The sequence below is a fragment of the Drosophila rhopaloa genome, unplaced genomic scaffold (genome assembly GCF_018152115.1).
Source record: "Drosophila rhopaloa isolate 14029-0021.01 unplaced genomic scaffold, ASM1815211v1 contig_163, whole genome shotgun sequence".
Lineage (NCBI taxonomy): Eukaryota > Metazoa > Arthropoda > Insecta > Diptera > Drosophilidae > Drosophila > Drosophila rhopaloa.
The window spans coordinates 14,983,711-15,001,048 of NW_025335043.1; the positions used below are offsets into that span (position 1 = coordinate 14,983,711).

The 17,338-nt window shown below is 42.1% G+C and overlaps 2 protein-coding genes and 1 non-coding gene across 8 annotated transcripts; all 3 read right to left on the bottom strand.

Moving 5' to 3' along the window:
• Positions 1–2,557: 2,557 nt before the first annotated feature.
• LOC108040404 (prominin-like protein) lies at positions 2,558–14,760 on the bottom strand. Of its 6 annotated transcripts, none has more exons than XM_017117870.2 (15): positions 14,676–14,760; positions 13,901–14,062; positions 7,576–8,102; positions 7,372–7,519; positions 7,180–7,308; positions 6,925–7,112; positions 6,698–6,862; positions 6,508–6,638; positions 6,116–6,451; positions 5,941–6,050; positions 4,941–5,880; positions 4,684–4,823; positions 4,188–4,250; positions 3,923–4,099; positions 2,558–2,849 (listed from the first exon to the last, which is right to left on the bottom strand). In XM_017117870.2, exons 3-15 carry the CDS (start codon positions 7,979–7,981, stop codon positions 2,738–2,740), a joined length of 3,045 nt encoding a protein of 1,014 aa, XP_016973359.1. In that variant the 5' UTR covers positions 7,982–8,102; positions 13,901–14,062; positions 14,676–14,760; the 3' UTR covers positions 2,558–2,737. The 6 variants fall into 6 exon arrangements, with proteins under 6 accessions (XP_016973359.1, XP_016973360.1, XP_016973358.1 ...); XM_017117871.2 differs by having other exon boundaries at positions 4,188–4,247; positions 14,588–14,741; XM_017117869.2 differs by having other exon boundaries at positions 14,588–14,741.
• On the bottom strand, positions 8,926–8,998 carry Trnam-cau. The gene has a single exon. It is a non-coding gene; the product is annotated as a tRNA-Met (tRNA).
• Positions 14,761–15,349: 589 nt separating the features above from the next.
• LOC108040372 (probable G-protein coupled receptor Mth-like 7) lies at positions 15,350–17,065 on the bottom strand. The gene is made up of 5 exons (XM_017117827.2): positions 16,513–17,065; positions 16,311–16,461; positions 16,081–16,257; positions 15,762–16,013; positions 15,350–15,695 (listed from the first exon to the last, which is right to left on the bottom strand). Exons 1-5 carry the CDS (start codon positions 16,993–16,995, stop codon positions 15,520–15,522), a joined length of 1,239 nt encoding a protein of 412 aa, XP_016973316.1. The 5' UTR covers positions 16,996–17,065; the 3' UTR covers positions 15,350–15,519.
• Positions 17,066–17,338: the final 273 nt, after the last annotated feature.

Here is a 17,338-nt window from a genome sequence, read left to right on the forward strand (position 1 = left end):
CACTTTTTCGGGGTAAAACTAATTTGATTGTTTGGGTAATTATAAGTGAATGGTTAACAAAGATTCGCATAATCACTTCAAAAACATTGAATCTGGGGAATTCCCCTCGATTTACCATTGGTTAACATTATGGCAGAGGTCGGTGTACTTCGCCATGGCCAGATCCTGCTGGCGAGCGAGGGCTTTACATCTTTCCACATATTTACCGAAAATACGTGCCACCTTATCTTTTTGGCATCAGAACATTAGCCTGCTGATCATAGATTGAATTTAATTGGAAAAGTTGCCACATCCCCCTGATTAGAGCCGATCCAGTTCCTTCATCTTATTTATCAGCCGTTGCCATTATCCAAAAGTTCCTCCACGTATTTGGTAAATAGAGCAAAGCCGCTTACGTTAGATTTAGATTTATTGCAACTTATTTTAATTTTAAATATATAAACCAATCCTTTCTTTATATTCTTTTATGTTAAACTTCCAACGAGATCACTCAAAAACAAGGCTCAAGGATGTTCCGGCATAAAAACAGCTTTCTGCGTCCCATCAAATTGGCGTATGTTTTTATATTTTTTGCTAATTCAATAAAATAAACATGACTGCAAGTTTGATTTGTTTTATTTTGTGGGTAATACAGCAGGTATAAGAACGCAACGTTTTGTTTTTTAGCTAAAATAAAAAAATTTTGTAGCATACTTTTGCGCTGCAGATTACATTTGTGTATTGCCTACTTTTGGGCAGGCGATCAGCCACAGTTTGAGAAGCACTGTCCGTAACTGTAGCAAACCGCAGTTTGGGAGCAACTGTGCGCTGCCAAAAAATTTATGAATAACCACTTCCCAACTTTTCTGTTCGCCTGGTACTTCAAAATCAGAAATTGCACAATTTGCTTCGGAAATATTGGGTTTGGTCGGTCCATTTTGACGGATTTTTCGATTAGCAACACCAGGCCAACATAAGCAATAGCAGGCAACTTACTCATTTTTTGGGTTTAGCAGGGGCGTAGGCAAAATTTGGCCAGGAGGGGCTTAATTCGCTATTTGGGGTCGTTTGACCTCCGAAACCCCTGCCTCAGCTGACTACGCCCCTGTGTGCTCGACCCTAGTTAACGGTTGTTTTAAATAAAAATTTTGTCGGCCAAATTGCGAGATTTCTCGATTTGAAGTACCAGGCGAACATAAATGGCAGTAGGTAGCTGCGCAAAACAAAAAACTAGCAGCCCCCAAAAGCTTGCAATAAAATATTTCAATTAGCGCATCGATCAGCTGCCCAAAAGTATGCAACACTTTTTTTAGCAAAAAAAAATTAAAAATCTGGCGCGCATCTTTGGAATCCGAGGCCACAGGTTGTTGATCCTGGAATTTAACCAAGGGGAATCAATACTTACCGCTTTTTCATTCCGAAAGTAATGATCTGACTCGCTTATTCGTACATAAAACCACTTGAAGTTTATTGACAAAAATTTGCAAACGACAGAGACAACCATCAACGGAGCTCGATGATTGACTGGCAACTGGGTTTTTGTGTTTTCCAGGGTCTTATTCGATAATCTTTACTTGCGCTCGGCAATATTGATACATGGTTACTTGACTTAAGCGGAAATCATTTGATGTACGTCAAATATAAAATACAACATACATTCTTACTTGTATAATAATACTAAAATTATGTAATTGTGTAATCCGTACAATATGCTCGCGTGTCTGTATATTTGTGTATGGTGTTATAGGTATTTTGGAAACTTACAGCTTTGCCTTTAGGTCCTAGACAATACAATTGGAAACGTTTAAATGCTTTAGGGTTGGTTTTGCTTTTGGTTTTCACTTACTAAACTATGACAACGTGTTAAAATACGTGTTACAATCAAGTATCTGTATCTGTATCTGATCTGGGGTTTATATTAAATTGGTATATCCGTGTCCGAGTGCGCAAGTTGTCGGTTTTAAGGAAGTGTGTAGTGTTCGTATTGTTTCTAAAATAAATACATTAAATGCATTGAATAACTCCCAACTCTCCTGTGTCCTGCTCTTTTCTAAATTAAAATGGCAGTTTTGGTATTGATCATATTTTGTTTTCCGCGATTTTGATTTCCTGGAAGTTTACAGATTCCATAAAGTGTTTGATCGGTTATTATTTATTTAGTTGCTTGCTAGATATTGATTTGTTTTGTTTTTGGGTACGTCTCGCCTGCTCTGAGTGTGTGCATAATAAAATTATGAGATTCCTTAAAGCTTCTGCGGCCGTGCGGCCCGGCGAATGGCCAACTTCTTCAAGGGACTCATCAGATCCGACGCCTGCCGCCCGGCCCTCTAGCCCGGAGTCTCCAGACTCCAGAGTTCAATAAATGCTCCGACTGGGACGATCCCCGCCGGACTCGTCCGATTCATCGTGCTCGTCTTTTGGCAACATTTTCAAAGTAATTGTAAAGGGGTATTTGAGGGTTTTCGTATTCGCTTTCTTGCTTCGGCCCGCACTTAATTAATTATTAACTATGCGTTCGTCTCCGGCTTCCAGGTCAATGGCAGATCTCCTGGTCGGGCCAAAGGGATAACACATGTGATGCTACAAAACTACTTAATTAAATTATATAATTTCAGTTATTTTTGTTTACGCTTTTAACTAAAAGTACAGTCTCAGTAGGGGTATATACGGGGAAACGGGGGCAGTGGGCGTGGGGTTGAAAATAAAATCATCCATGTTGCCACCTATCGAACGAACCATTCCGAGCCACTCCGTCCGTCTAGTCCTGCTCGGAGGCACCCGGATAGTAGTAGGGCGGCGGACGCTCGTACTCCGAGGATGGCGGCGCAGCTGGCGGATTGTGGTAGCGCGGTGGCTCGTGGTCCCAGTGCCTGTGGATTGCAATTAAATCGAATTAGTCCATCGGAAATATGCAGGGGACATTAAATATTTATAGTGCGACCACTCACGCACAACACAGAAACACAGGAGGGCGCAGTAGCTGCGATTAATCAGATTAGTTGGTCAACATAGATCGAAATCCGATATAGAGTTAGTGGCGTTTGGTCATGAAAAAGCGAGCAGTTATCGGAGAGGGGCCATCGATGGAATCAAATGGAAGGATAAGCTTTGAGCAATGAGCGTTGAGCTTGGCTGGTATGAGATCGTGTCCAGAAGTGTCTGTAACTGTGGAGCAGCAACCCAAACACGAAAGCTTCTCCAATATGCAACACAAATGCAATGCACATAAACACACCTGAAGCTTTCAGTAATCAAAATTAAAAGTTTTGTAAAATGAAAGTGTTTTAAAAAGCTATACGAATTTGTAAGTAATATAGTTATGTAGGTTTGTTTTATACTTGAAGCCAAATAAATAAAGTAAAGAGAACTAAGCAAATGTATAGGGGTCGCCAGTCTATTCACAAAAAGTCGGAAATGTATTCGAATCGAGGCAGTCGGGGAATCACACCGATTGAATCTTTGAGTGGCACATTACCGAGCAGAAACCAAAACCGATTAGCATTTGGGCCATGCCTAAAAGAAACCATCTGCCGTCAATGCCTTTGGCCGAGTGCCATTGGTCACACCTCTAGCGCTAAATTAAACAAAATTAAAAATTAGCGTTTTAGCCATTTAGCAGCGGTCTAAACGATCAAGGGAAACTGGATATCGATGCGGTCAGGCGAATTAATTGTCAGTGTTATGCGGCTATGATGCATTTACTATTGTAAGAGTATATTGTACACTTGCTGCAAGACTGTGGTAACTCAAAAATGATTTAATAATAAAAGATTTCATGAATTCTTTATCTTAGTTAAATATTTGACTCCACTTTGGATTTTGATTTTTATTTCCCATTTTTTCAGGATAACAATTTCCGTTCTTTTGTTGTTCTTTTCAGTTATGGCAGTCTTTTAGCAAGTGATTTAAGGCCTGGATAAGCTGGGAGTTGGAGGACACTTACGTGGGCGCCATGTCATTGTAGCGCATGTTGCTGCTGCCCGGGGCTCCATCTCCGCCGCCGCCACCACCACGATCTGCGCCGGAGCGATTGCCGCGGGACACGCTGGGCGAGGCGTCCTCGTAGTAGTCCTGCTGCTCCCGCCGCCTTTCGTAGGCCTTGCGCCGCTTCTTGGGAACGCTGCGAGGGAAGAGGCAGAGGCAAAGGACATGGGATTAGCTGAGCTTCTAGCCAAACAAAGGTCAACGGTGACTGGATGATCTCTTACTTAGCCAATGGCACATGTTCGCGCTCGCGCTCACTATAAGCGTCGTACAGATAATCGCTGCTGCTGGTGGGATGAGGCGGGGTTAGCGGTGAAATGAGAAGAATGTGGACGACTTAGTTGTGGTGCAAACACATAATTTTTTTCGTACATGCTTCAATTTATAAAACAAATGCTAAAAGTTAATGAAGTTAAATTGATGCCAAACCAAGGTGTTAGTCTCTCTTGCGTTTGCTGGCAGACAGAACGGGATCGGCAACCTGGTAGGTCGCCTCAGGATCTGCCTCAGCCGCTTGGATTGCATCTTCGGGGGGCAGGCCACCACCACCGCCGCGAGTGGGTGCGCCGGCGGGACAGCCGCAATAGGCCTGCTGCCCACCGGAGCAGCTAACTATGGGCGGTGGCACATACGGAGCACCCGTGCAAATGGGACAGCTTTGGGTTAGGGCGGTTTAGCGGGGATGCCTGAAGGAGGATCGGAATAGAAGAGTCAACTCACCCGCCCTCGACCACGCCGCCGGCTCCAACGGTGGCCAGATAGGGGTAGATCTTCTTGTACAGGCACATCAGGCGGTGGGCCACGAACAGGATGGGCAGGAAGAGCAGGGCGCAGAGCAGGATGCCCACCCAGAATCCATTCTGCGATCGGAATAGAGTTTGGTTTAATACAGCGAACTTTTCAAGCGGAAAATCCACTTTAGATGGTGGTAATCCAACACTTTCTAAACTGGTTTCCCCTTTTTATCTACGACTTACGATGGGATCCACGAGGCGGTGACAGATCAAGTCAACTCCGCGGTAATATATATACGATAGTGGCGCACAGTGTCCCACATTTTCGTTGGCCTCCCTTATAATCATATCGATGTAGTCGTCTATTATCTGGTCAATGGTCTGCGTCAGATTGCTGCTCAGCGTGTTGATGTAGTCCTTGCCGCGCGTCTGGATGAACTGCTCCGATCTGTTCGCCGTGGCAGTGAGAATTTTGATGGTGGTGGTAAAGTCGTGGTTCTCGTACGAAATCAGCTCGTCGATCTTCTGCAGATTGGCCCTCATCTTCTCCACAATGCTGGTGAGTTTGGGCACAAAGTTGCGGTGGAAGGCCTTGGTGTTCAGACCCTCGTTCCAGAAAGAGACCTTGGCCCAGCCGTAGGCGGGGTACTCCAGATCGTTGGATAGCTTGTACAGCTGCTCGGAGAGGGCGTTCAGGTTCATGGGCGTGAACTGGGTGCAGAGACTCGGCATGTACAAGGAGCTGTGGTACGTGGCCAGCGAATTGGCCTGCGCGGTCGTCAGGTCACCGCGCTCCTCTGGCGTCAACAGGATAACGCCAGACAGATCCTCGTCGAAGACCTTGACCGAGTCCGTATCGTCCACTGTCATTACCTTGATGCGCGCCAGGTCGTTGATATCGTATATATTGTTCATGCGCATCATCTCGAATATTGTCTGGTTCTCATGGCAAGCCTGAATTGTATTCGACATCTTCAGAGGCTGCGACACATCCTTGGAGTCCCCGTTCGACGGCAAATAATGCTTTAGATCGATTGACGCGTCCAGTTGCCGGAACAGGGTGTTGTTCTCCTGATCCCTCAGCGGCGCACAGGCGCCCTGGTAAGTAACCATGCCCAGCATAAAGTAGAATAGTCCAACGAGCGCGATAAATGAGAATACACAGAAAATCAACAAGATCGCTCTGAAAGTTGTAAATGGTTCAAATGATTAATCAGTCGGGGTAGAACTTGCGTCTACTTACAAAAGCAGGCACGTGGCGCCGGTGGACTTGCTGCAGCATTCGTCTCCGTATCCAGTTCGTCGTCGTCCAAAGCAACCACACAGCAGTGCAAAGATCAATATAAACAGTACCTAAATTTAATACAAATGGGTTAGTTAATGAACTTTAAAATTGAAACCTGCGGCAGCACCCTTACCAAAAGGATAAGCAAGCACACAATCAAGCTGATTATGTTCCTATCGTGGCCGAACCGATCGTAGACGTCCTCGAACGACTTGGTCGAATGCAGGGTCTTAGTGTGAATATTAGCCAGCACTCCCTCCACAATGTTGCGCACATTCGTCGCCTGTTCGCGGAAGACCGTCTTGCCCTTGGTCAAGTCCCGCATCATCGGCGGCAGCACAAATGACAGCTGTGACTGCACCTTGTCGCTAACCGCCTTCAGACGCAACAGTCCCCTTTGAGGTATAATGTAATATTTCTTCGCAATTATGTCCTCCATTCCCTCCACATAAGCCGTGGTGTTAGGCAGCTGAAATTTGATTGAATTCGTTATTTATATTCGCCCACATTGCATTTCGATCATACCGTGTCGAAGTGCAGACACTGCGAGGTATCAATGTGCTCGATGTTGCTGCTGATGAGGAACTTCTGGCACATTTGGAGTTGACAGAGATTGGCCACTGCGAAGTTGACATCTCGCTTGATGCCACGGACACCTGAAATTAAAAAACCGGATTAGTAATGTGATCTGTTTGATCACATGTCATCTCCTCACCATCTCTTAACTGGGAACCGTAGAATCGCAGATCCTTCTCCATCTTCTCCACTTGCTTCATCAGCTCCAGGGCCTCTGGCATGTTCTCCAAAACCCGCTCCATTTCGGCCAGCGAACTACTCTCTGATGTGTCGGAGAGATCCAAAAATATGTGCCTATGGGCATCTAAAAAGGCCAGAGCATTTTAAATTAAAAGTCCCTGGTTTAAAACGTGTTGTTATTCTTACGGGTTAGTTGATCCAGCACATGTGTCTCCATCTCCTCGTAGTTGTACATCATCAGATGATAAACATGATCGGCCACATCCTTCAGATAGGTGCAAGTGTCCTCGCTGCCGCGCTTCATAGTCTCGGAAGTCTCGGAAAAGCCACTGTCGATCATTTTGTTGGTAACAAATGCGATTATGATGCCAAAGCTGCAGGAAACAAGAAGGTCGGTTTAGAATTTGAACGGGGACGGGATTTCTAGCTGCCTTCGCTTACATCAGTCCAATGATGAGGATTAGCAGACAAATGCCACAGCAGAAGCGCCGCTGGGCATCCTGTTTACTGGTACATGGAGGACAGCCCTGTCGGCATCGTCGGCAACAACAGAAGCAGCAATAGCAAACGCTGCGGGTAAAAATTAGATAGGTTTTTATCATGGTAACGTATTTATTCGATTTTTACACTCACGCAATAAACGGAATGATAATGATCAGCACGACGAGAATGAAAACCCAAATGAGAACCATCCAATAATGAGCCAAGAGATCCCGCCAGTCGTTCTCCTCCACCTTGGGACCCAGGGCCAATGTGTCCGAGTTCTTTACCACAATGTAACCTGTAGAAATCGATTATAATCGATTCTATTCTTGATCTAATCCACGATTAACTTACCCTCCGGAATGGGATCATCACTGTACAGGACTTTGTCGTACAGAAAGTGTGTAAAATTAAAAATGGAGTTCATGGCCGACGTGGGAGGTGGTGGTTCCTTCGTGTAGTTGGTCGTCGGCTTGTAAACCGTGTACTCCACTGGTGGCCAATGGGGCTGGCCCATCTGTTCGTGCGTGGTGCCATGGCCCACATATCCTTTGCGCCAACCGCCTGGAGCAGTTTCATCATCCTGGGCGGTTGCCGGCCTGATTATCGTGGCCAATGCAAATCCGAAGATGGCTACACTTAGTCCACAAATGGCCAGGTAGGCTATCTGCCGTCTCCGGCGCTGTCGTCGCTTCCGGGACTTTATTGACTTCGACTTGACCGCGGCCAGAGGCTCCACTGTGGCCACCACTGGACTCATTGCCGTTTGCTATTTGGAAGTCTCGGGGAAGATTCCTCAAACTCACTAAAGTGCTGAGCTGCTGCTTTTGATCTTGTGTCCTTCGGTGTAGTAGCCCACACCCATTTCACACGTCAGAGGCCTAAAAACAAATGAAATAGAAAGATACATTTTAATATGGGTGGTCTTTGTAAAAATGGAGTCTATAAAATGTCTAGGAATACTTTATAAAAGAGCATTTTTTAATGAAACCCACATGAAAATGCAAAAACATGTTGTCTTAAAAGCGTATCTCTTCAACAAACACCTATCAAATTAATCTTTAATCTTAACTCTCGCCCATTTTTCAAATGGAGTTGAATGATTTAAAAGCATTCGAGGACAGAGCAGAGCTCACACCCTAATGTGGCAGTGGCATGTCCTCGTCCAATAATAAATGCGTGGCCGGGGCAATAAAATATATCCGCTTCTTGGTGTGTCCAGGCAAATGGGGCATAATCCCATCATCCCGGGCTTCGAATAGGATTGGTTCCACATCGCAATGCGGACACAAACACACACCCAGAGCCATTCTTACATCCACTTGACATCAATTAAGGTCAATAAAAGCCGAGGAGATGACAATGGGCTGAGGCACTAGGCAGTAGCTGCCCGAGAATGCAATCTACTGGCGATACAAAGGATTGAGCCCCGACTTTGGCACATTGCCCACAGTTGGCAGGTGTTATCTCCCCGTGAAGGAGGTGAAAGTCCCTTTGGCGTCGGTTGAATGCACTTGTCCGGGGATCATGAGAATGAGTCACCCACCAGCCATGCCGCAAAACATTGCGTGCGTGTGGCGCCCTTGCGTAATTACCCAAATATCAAATAACTAGCTTAAAGGAATATTCAAAATAGCCAAAGCGAATGCAAATGACGAGAAAAAAAACATATTGTAAAAATAAAAAAACAATAAAAAATGTACATGCCCCGAGTGAGGCTCGAACTCACGACCTTAAGATTATGAGACTTACGCGCTGCCAACTGCGCCATCGAGGCATGAACACGTTGCTGGCAAAAAGCTAACTTCTGCGAAAGGTTCTTTTGGGACAGAGCCAATCGCATAAACAAATATAGCTATATGTTATACATATGCATCTGTGCGATATGATGTGCCTTTGCAAACAGGTCGTGTTTGCTAAATATTATCTGATAAGGAATTTCGCAATCTATTCGTATGTATCCCTAGGCAGGTAGCATTATATTCAGTGAATCAATTGAAAAAAATGTGTAAACAATTAATCAACTACTCAAATAAATCAATATTTATTGCCATTTATTGACAGCTATTATATATCAATTATTTTTGTTTTCTTCTTATTCTTTATGCCTTTAAAAATGTCAGGAATTGGTTTTTACACAATATTTATTATCAATTTAATCTTTTATTATTAATCGAATAAATTAATCTTTAGTATTCTTAATACAAAAACGTTTTTTGTTATCTCAAAATCTAAACCGAAAACATATTTTTAAGCAATTATTTGGTTGTTTTCCATTTAATTCGGATCATTGCCATAGAAACAAGTCATAATATCGTGAGAAAATCAAATTATTATTCGTCTTTTTACACACAAGAAACATGAATTTAAATCTGCATTAAATTTAAGTAATTTCATCAAGGGCACCATTTTGCTTGCTATATAATTTGCGTTGATAGAGATAATAACTTTGCAACATTTTTGTATTTGCCGACATTTTCCTGCGTTTTTTGTAGATACTTTGCTGACGATGAGTGGGTTTTCAGAATACTCTGCCTACTCACAGCAGTCTTTGATCATACATATATTTCTACCGAGATCGAAGGAATGAGTATGCTCGTTTTGTACCCGCCACTGGCAACTGTAAATTTATAGCCATCGAGGCGAGCAACAAGCAACTGTCTTTGCACAACAGACATAGACAAAGAAATCGAAAAGTTTAATGAACTTTGTGGGCGACTGGACAAGGGAAGGGCCAACTGAGTCGCGCGGCCAAGGGTCTGCCCCTCGACTCGGTGGCATTATGCTTTATAGCCTAGCCCCGGCCCCTCGGCCCCTCGACCCCTCTGCTGCCCCCAGAGCACCACAGAATGTGTCGCAACACTATATATATTTAAACACATTGGGAGCACTGCATTGCCGCCTGCTTATCTCGAGGTTGGCCCTCTTTTTTCCATGCTTACTTTCCGGAAAGAGCTGGATTACCAGGCGTGTTGATGGCTGTGTAAAAATAGACCTTTGCTGCGGATTGAGGAGCGCACCTGCTGACAGGGCCTTAATGGCTGGCCAAACAAACAGCGGACGAGTGTTTGGTGTCGATTGCGTATACGCAGCGTTGTCTAGCTGGGAGCAAACTAAAGGCGCTGGAAAAAAAATGCTCCATTTGCTGATGCTCCGAGGCTGCTGCTGTGCAGCAAATTCTCTACACTCTTGGAGGAGCAGCCTTTGAACGGCCTTGACACGCGCCAAGCTGCTGGCTGCGGACTGGGGGCTTCTCTTGTCCAGAGTTTTTCTCTTTTCCCCTACCAAAATCCGACTTGGACAGGAACGCACCACAATCGCAAATTCGGCCTGAAACAGAGGCATATTCAGAGGTCGCTTCTCCTTAGCAATTTGAGAAAACAAAACAATCTGCAGCCTCGGCGTTTCGGGAGGACAGCAGGAAAAACAGGGACATGCGCAGTCGGAGGCTGCAAGGATGCTGCACTCCCTCGAACAGTGGGCGGGACAGGCAAACGCTTGGCAAGGCCACACGCAAAATGTCCTTAATTCCGGTTCGAGTTCAGAATTACACAGTGCAAAAACTTCACAAAAATTGGGCACTTAATTTATATTAAATGAAACTTAAAGGTTGGGTTCCCACAATCAATACCTCTAATTTTATGATCCACATATGTGAATCTGTTAAAATATTTATATTCCGACAACCAATCAATTTTTAATGATTCTTTGGAAACAGCAGTAGTAAAATGTTCTTTAATTTTCCCCCACTGCCAATTGCATACATAAATATTTTGTAAATTTTCCAGAAATCATTAAATGAAAAATTCAAAACTTTCCAAAATCATGGCACGTAGAAGGTAAACAAATAAATCAATTCAAAATTTAAGAATTTCGGCCATTATGTGCATACAATTTATTTTTTTTATTCACGAAAATGGCTAAAACGCAAAAGCAAAGTAATAATAATAATCAGGTAGTAATATATACACAATTCCAGGAATGTGTGGTTTCCAATCTGTTAATTTGCAAACACACAACGTCGTAAAAATAACTAAATATTTTTTATCTTTAAGGTCTGTAATTTATTTGCAAGGAGAATCATCTCCACTGTCTATTTACCAATAACAATTAAATTAGGTTAATAAAAGGTGCACAATTTCAGTAGAGTTAGTTTCAGAATATGTTAATTAGCAGAACAAACATTGTCATAGAATGAATCAAAATAAACTATATTATTCAGATGCCTTAACGAGCTGCGGCGAATACAATATGCCCATTGTCGCCAGTGAGTGTCTGGTATCGTAATAAATTTTCCCTTTTAGGTAATGTGAGTCAAAGCTTATAACAAAGGCAACAATCCATTTCTTGAAATTGAATGGGTTCCGCCGGTTCCACCCCAGCTGATTGAATCCAACTGGTTTTTTTTCTGCGCCAACAAGAGAAAGTTAACAAAGTTAAATAAACTTATTTGGCGATACCAGTACTGGGTCATCGGTGCGGAGCAGTAGAACGAGTGACCACTGTATCTGCGGAAACGCCAAGTGCAAGGTACTTAACAATCTGCTGGCGGCTAAATCAGCAAAAAGCTGAATCCGAACACGATAAACTTAATTACGGTAAGCGTCGGTTGCTTATATCTTGTATAAACAAAAGAATTAAATACAAAGTGAAGGTTGAATTAATAAAAACAATTTTCCCCCATCTATAACGAGTCACAATCAATGCCAGTCCTAAGGCAAAAGTGCCGGATGGAAGATTAATTTATAAGAATTCACATGAAAGAAAAATAAGATCAGCATAACTTTAATGATGGTAAATGACCTTTACTGACTTATTGAGTTATAAACACTTGGGTGTATGATTTCTTTACCATTTATTTTGTAGAATTCTATTAAATGTGTTAATAACAACATCATAACCATTTGTTTCACTGAATAACTGTTACTAACACATAAGTTTTTTATCAAATAAGTTGGATTAATCTATTTTGTAAGGAAATCCATAATATTAGATAAGCTTAACTGAATGAATGAGGTCAACAATTTAAAGAAAATTTTAATTTTTTAAGAAAAGCTGGCTAACGAAAAAGGAACACAAAATTATTTTTAAAATATGATGAGTAATAAATCAGATTGTGAACGAAAACTTTTTCCCAAGTAAACTGCAACTAATTTTTCAACTGATTGAATTGAGAGCACACACTTCTCATCTTCCCATTTCACTTCGGACCGCCTCCGCCAAGTGACATCTACATCGAATTTGGAACAGCTGGCGGAGAAGTCCATGGACGGCGGTTCGAGGCGAAAGATATCGCAAGAGAACAGGTTGCTTGCCCTGCCGGTGAAGCGAAGTCGTGCCAAAGCCAGAAACTCGTTTCTTGTGACTCACTCCCCGATATAAAACCGCAGAAAAATGGGCTAATCACACAGGCAGATACAAAGTAAACTTCTTTAGATGAAAACTGAACGATTCCAAACAAAGGAAGCCGGGTAATGCAGATGGAGAAAAGGGGCGGAAATGAACAGAAACGTTGAAAAACAAAGGGTGGGGACGATCGAGAAGAAGTTCGCCTTACTTATATGACGAAACGGAAACCATGTACACTGACAGAAATGGAAGATACGTGCCCAATGATGTGTTATATAATCTTGATTCTCTGACGTTGAGTCAGCTTATTTGCCTAATGAATCTGATGTGAAGGTTGGCAATCTCTTGCCCGGTTATCCAATTGCTTGTGTGTCTAGGCTTATCATATTGCAAACCTCGGGTAATCTTGGGTCTTTTTTTCGGTTTGTTTTCGGATTTTAAGGACAGGCATCAGATTCACTCGACCGGTTAACGTCATATGTTTTCCATTTGCTTAAGAGTATTTGATTAATGATTCTGAACTCTAAATTAGCCATTATTTGTCTGTTAGTGAAGGTTATCATTACATTTTCTTGTTTATCGACTTTATCTTTATGTGGGTTTGTTTATTGATTGTAGAAGGCATCGAATCAACTTAATTGGCCAGATCATAAAAATATTATACTAAGCTGTTTTTCGTTGAGATTTTTACTCTCGCTACAAGTTGCCAATCATTTGACCTTTAATTTTAATATTATTATATTAACATGTGACGCCTTGGTTTATTAACATCCAAAAATCTATCTACATTATCGATTTAAACGGAATACTGAACTGAAAATATATCAAAACTAATATAAGTGTTGTATGCTTGTATTTTTAATTGGACTGATGATATTCAACATTCCTGTTATTATTATTATTGGCCCCCAAATGTGCTTATTCAGGCAGAATCTAATGTGTTCCTCTTTTTCAGAGTACGCTTCCGAGTTGTGAGAAGTGTGTGGCTGGGAAATTGTAAAACACACTCTATAAATACACGGATTTCACTCGGCTGGGTGTCGTTTCCACCACACGCATCTGTATCTCAGGTCAGGGATGCATGGTATGTGTGTGTATATCTGCGGGTGTTCTTTTTGAACGTTTTGCTGGCGTAGAGCAATTAGTGCAGTGCCGCATATTAATTATGCACACTGCCAGGTAGGAATTCTAGGCGATGCGATGATACACCCCACATTTAAAGACAGGAAGGGCCTCTACACTCACTAATTCGAGACCGCAAATTGAATAACTCGGGTGGGTGTTTACCCAAATTGAAATAAACAGAATAAATGAGCCGTCGGACACTCACCAACATCGACAACCGCCGCCTAAGCCAATTAAGCTGGCTTTTGGACTCGGGTTCGTGGAAGATGATGATGCGATGGCGATGGCGATGTCCAAATCCAATTAGCCGAAGGATCGTAGGATCGAAGGATCGGTCACAATTCCAGATGGTTCGTATCCCCAGTCGCTGCAAGGGATATAGATGGATTCCTCGGTAAAGTCGTCGGTTTATTGTAAAACAACCAATTTGGAAGGTTAAGAAATGTAAATTGGTAAACTTAAAAAAGCAATTGGTTGGTTTGGAGTTAAAACTAGGGGTTTGTGTAAAATACGAGTCGAATTTCAAGTAATTTGAACAGATAAATCAAAACCGATGGGAAAGTACTTTGAACATGAAAAAAAAACTCGGAATTCAGGTCGCTGGCGCAGCGAGGTTTTCCCAATTTTTCCAGCTTCCAATGGCCCTTTTGCCCTAATTGGAGTTTACCGAAGTAGGGTCCATGGGAAGTATGGGAATTTATTAATCCGTGTAAATCTTTTCACATCATTTTCAACCGAACGAACACACACATATATTTTGTATATGGCTTTATTTGTATGTATCACTGCACTGCACCGCCCTTTCGAAACATTCTTTGTTTGTCTCTTTTTCTTTGCACAGTTACACCTGGCATTCGTTGGGATTTTCACTCGATTTCCACGCGCTTTTCACCTTTTCCCGTGCAAGTAGGCGTGGCCAATCGAACTTCAGTCACGCGAACGCACGCTCCATTCAGATTAGATCCGCCCGGGAAATTCACCTTTTCTGTTTCTATTTTATCCGATCGAAAAAACTTCACATTTCAAAGAGTTCTGACCAGTGTGACCGTAAGCGTAGCGAGCGAATATGCCTTTGTGGCTTACGAAAATGGTCCGAAAAATACCGAATTAACAATTTAAATACACTGAATATATACCACAAAACACACTGCCCTGGAAGATTAATTTTAAAAAACCGTTAGTCTGAGACCCGAACCAAATTTGTACTAAAATACAGTAATCCCTCGAAACACTAATCTATTAAAAATGGCAAAAATCATGCCTTAACGAAATTAAGAAACAAATTTGATTTTTATTTTTCGAAAATCCCTTTAAAAACAACGAAATTAACTTTATTGCCAGCTTAGGACTACGTTAATAACTACTTTTAAATAGTTAATCCGACTGCTTGGCCTTCTGAGCAACCTGTCTATTACATGTTTCCCGAATTCTGCTTGGACAGAGAAAAGGTTACTGGAATATTTGGTACAACCATAGAGGACTTACCTCTCCATGAGCAAAGTAAGGGTGCTACGCTTTAAGATAAGCAGCACAAAAACCACGATACCAAAGGAGTAATGAAAGTAGTCAAATAACAAAAGAATTTCCTGCCAAAGTTTGTCGGGCCACACCAAATACGAGATGAGATTAAAACTCCAAGATACGCCCATCACGACGAAGAGTCTTAGATACTCTAGGTAACTGTGTTTAGGTTGTGGAATTGGTTAACATATTAAACAAAAATTGGTAAGATATGATGCTCGAGCCTACATGATTATAAACATAAGTGTTACGGAAATATAAAAGGATCATCATATCTTATCAATAAATTCTTATATTTTACTCTTACGCCGGCATAGTCCAGCTAAGGCAATTCGCCGTGTCCTCCTGCCGGTTAGAGAATTTCTTCAGTTGTCTCTTTACTTTCAGAATGTGTCTGGTCGTCAGGATGAACATGATCACATTGAAGATACCTAAGATAAGAAGTAGTCCATACTGCAGGTTTGTAGCAGTAGTCGTATCTGAGAGAGAAAATGGATTCTAAGTCGTCTCCGTACGACTTCAAAATATCTGCAATTAAAACATACACTTCACCAAGCATTTACTATAACCAACTAAGGGCATCCAATTCCATTTATGAGGATCCTGCTCCCAAACTTGATTAACACAAAATATGGCTCCAGTCGGAATAGCAGCAGTTACCCAGACAAAAACGCTAAGGGTCAGAAAGCGATACCGAGATTCATTACGATTCACCGACCTAAACACCTTCCAAAGATGATAGCTGATGACAGAGAACCAGAGGTTAAAAGCTAAATCGAAGAAGTAATAAATGTAACCTGCAAAAAATGTGGAAAAAGTCCAGGAATCTTAACACCCAATTCGAATTGATTTCCAACAACTAACCTGTTGCAGAGCAAGCATCTTTTAATAACATAAATTCATCTAGTTGAATGGTAAAGTCCACCAAAAAACTGCTGAGAAGGCTACAGATGAGGCACTTGCCAAGAACATTTCGTAGCTTTTTTACGTACAAATACACTGCGATTGTCAAGATATAGCATACCATCGATATCACCGTGACTAAAATAGAATAAAATGTGGTGGGAAAAGCCATTTAGCTAGGAATTACTTACTTTCGCTGGAAGCCAGATAGGGGATCTCTGTGCAATTGTGAAAAACAATCCACACGGAATTTGGAAAGTCCGAATAATTCTGATGGCGATAGAAGCAGTAATCCTCTTGAAAATACAAATAGTTGCCGTCGAGGAAAAGTAAAGATCCGTTCTGAACAGTTCAAGTTAGAGAAAAATACAGGCGGCAAAACGAAAGACAAACCTCGAACATCATGTACTCATCATTCCTAACTCTGAGTATCTCATCGCAAGGCCAAAACTGTTCCCTTATCACGGTCAAGTCGGTGAGAAGGTGTCGCTTCTCTACCGAATGGTCCTCGAGCGTCACATACATGTAGGGATTGACCACGGAAAGCTCCTCCTTCAAGCCATCGTTGCATTCGCCATTGGTCAACATATTTTTGCGGGGACAACAAAACCGGACGCAGGGCCTCAGATTGCAAACACAACCTCTCAAATGATTCTTCACCGGTTGGTTCGGAAGCCACTTCACCAGCTTGAAATCGTATTCCCCAGTTAGGTTAGCAGGAATTAGGAGGTCATCATATTTGTATGAGTCGTTTTGCCTCGTTATATGTGATATATCCACTGTATCATAGTAGTCACAGTCGGGAATTTCCGCCTTTGATTTCTTTAGCGTAATTAGAAAATGAACTACACCGGAAAATGCCAAAAACAGACGCATTTTAGAGCAAAGAACTTACAACCCGGAAAGCTGAACTCGACTAAGTAACTTTCTATGGGGTTACTTCACATATTAAAATACATAGCTTTATCGGAAAACACGGTATTATTCTCGACACGGGACGTTCCCAGCGGGGTTGTATTGTTCTAAGTTGTGAGAAATAAGTTTTAAATGTATAGAATAATTTAAATACCCCCTTGAAAGGTATTCCCAAAAGGGACAGCTTATTAGCTTAGCCTTATTATTTATCTGTTGATTTGCATGTGTGTTCGCATCAATGCAAACAGACAACGATGATGACCAACACCTTATTACTTCCCAAGATTGCCGAAGGGAAGCTTTT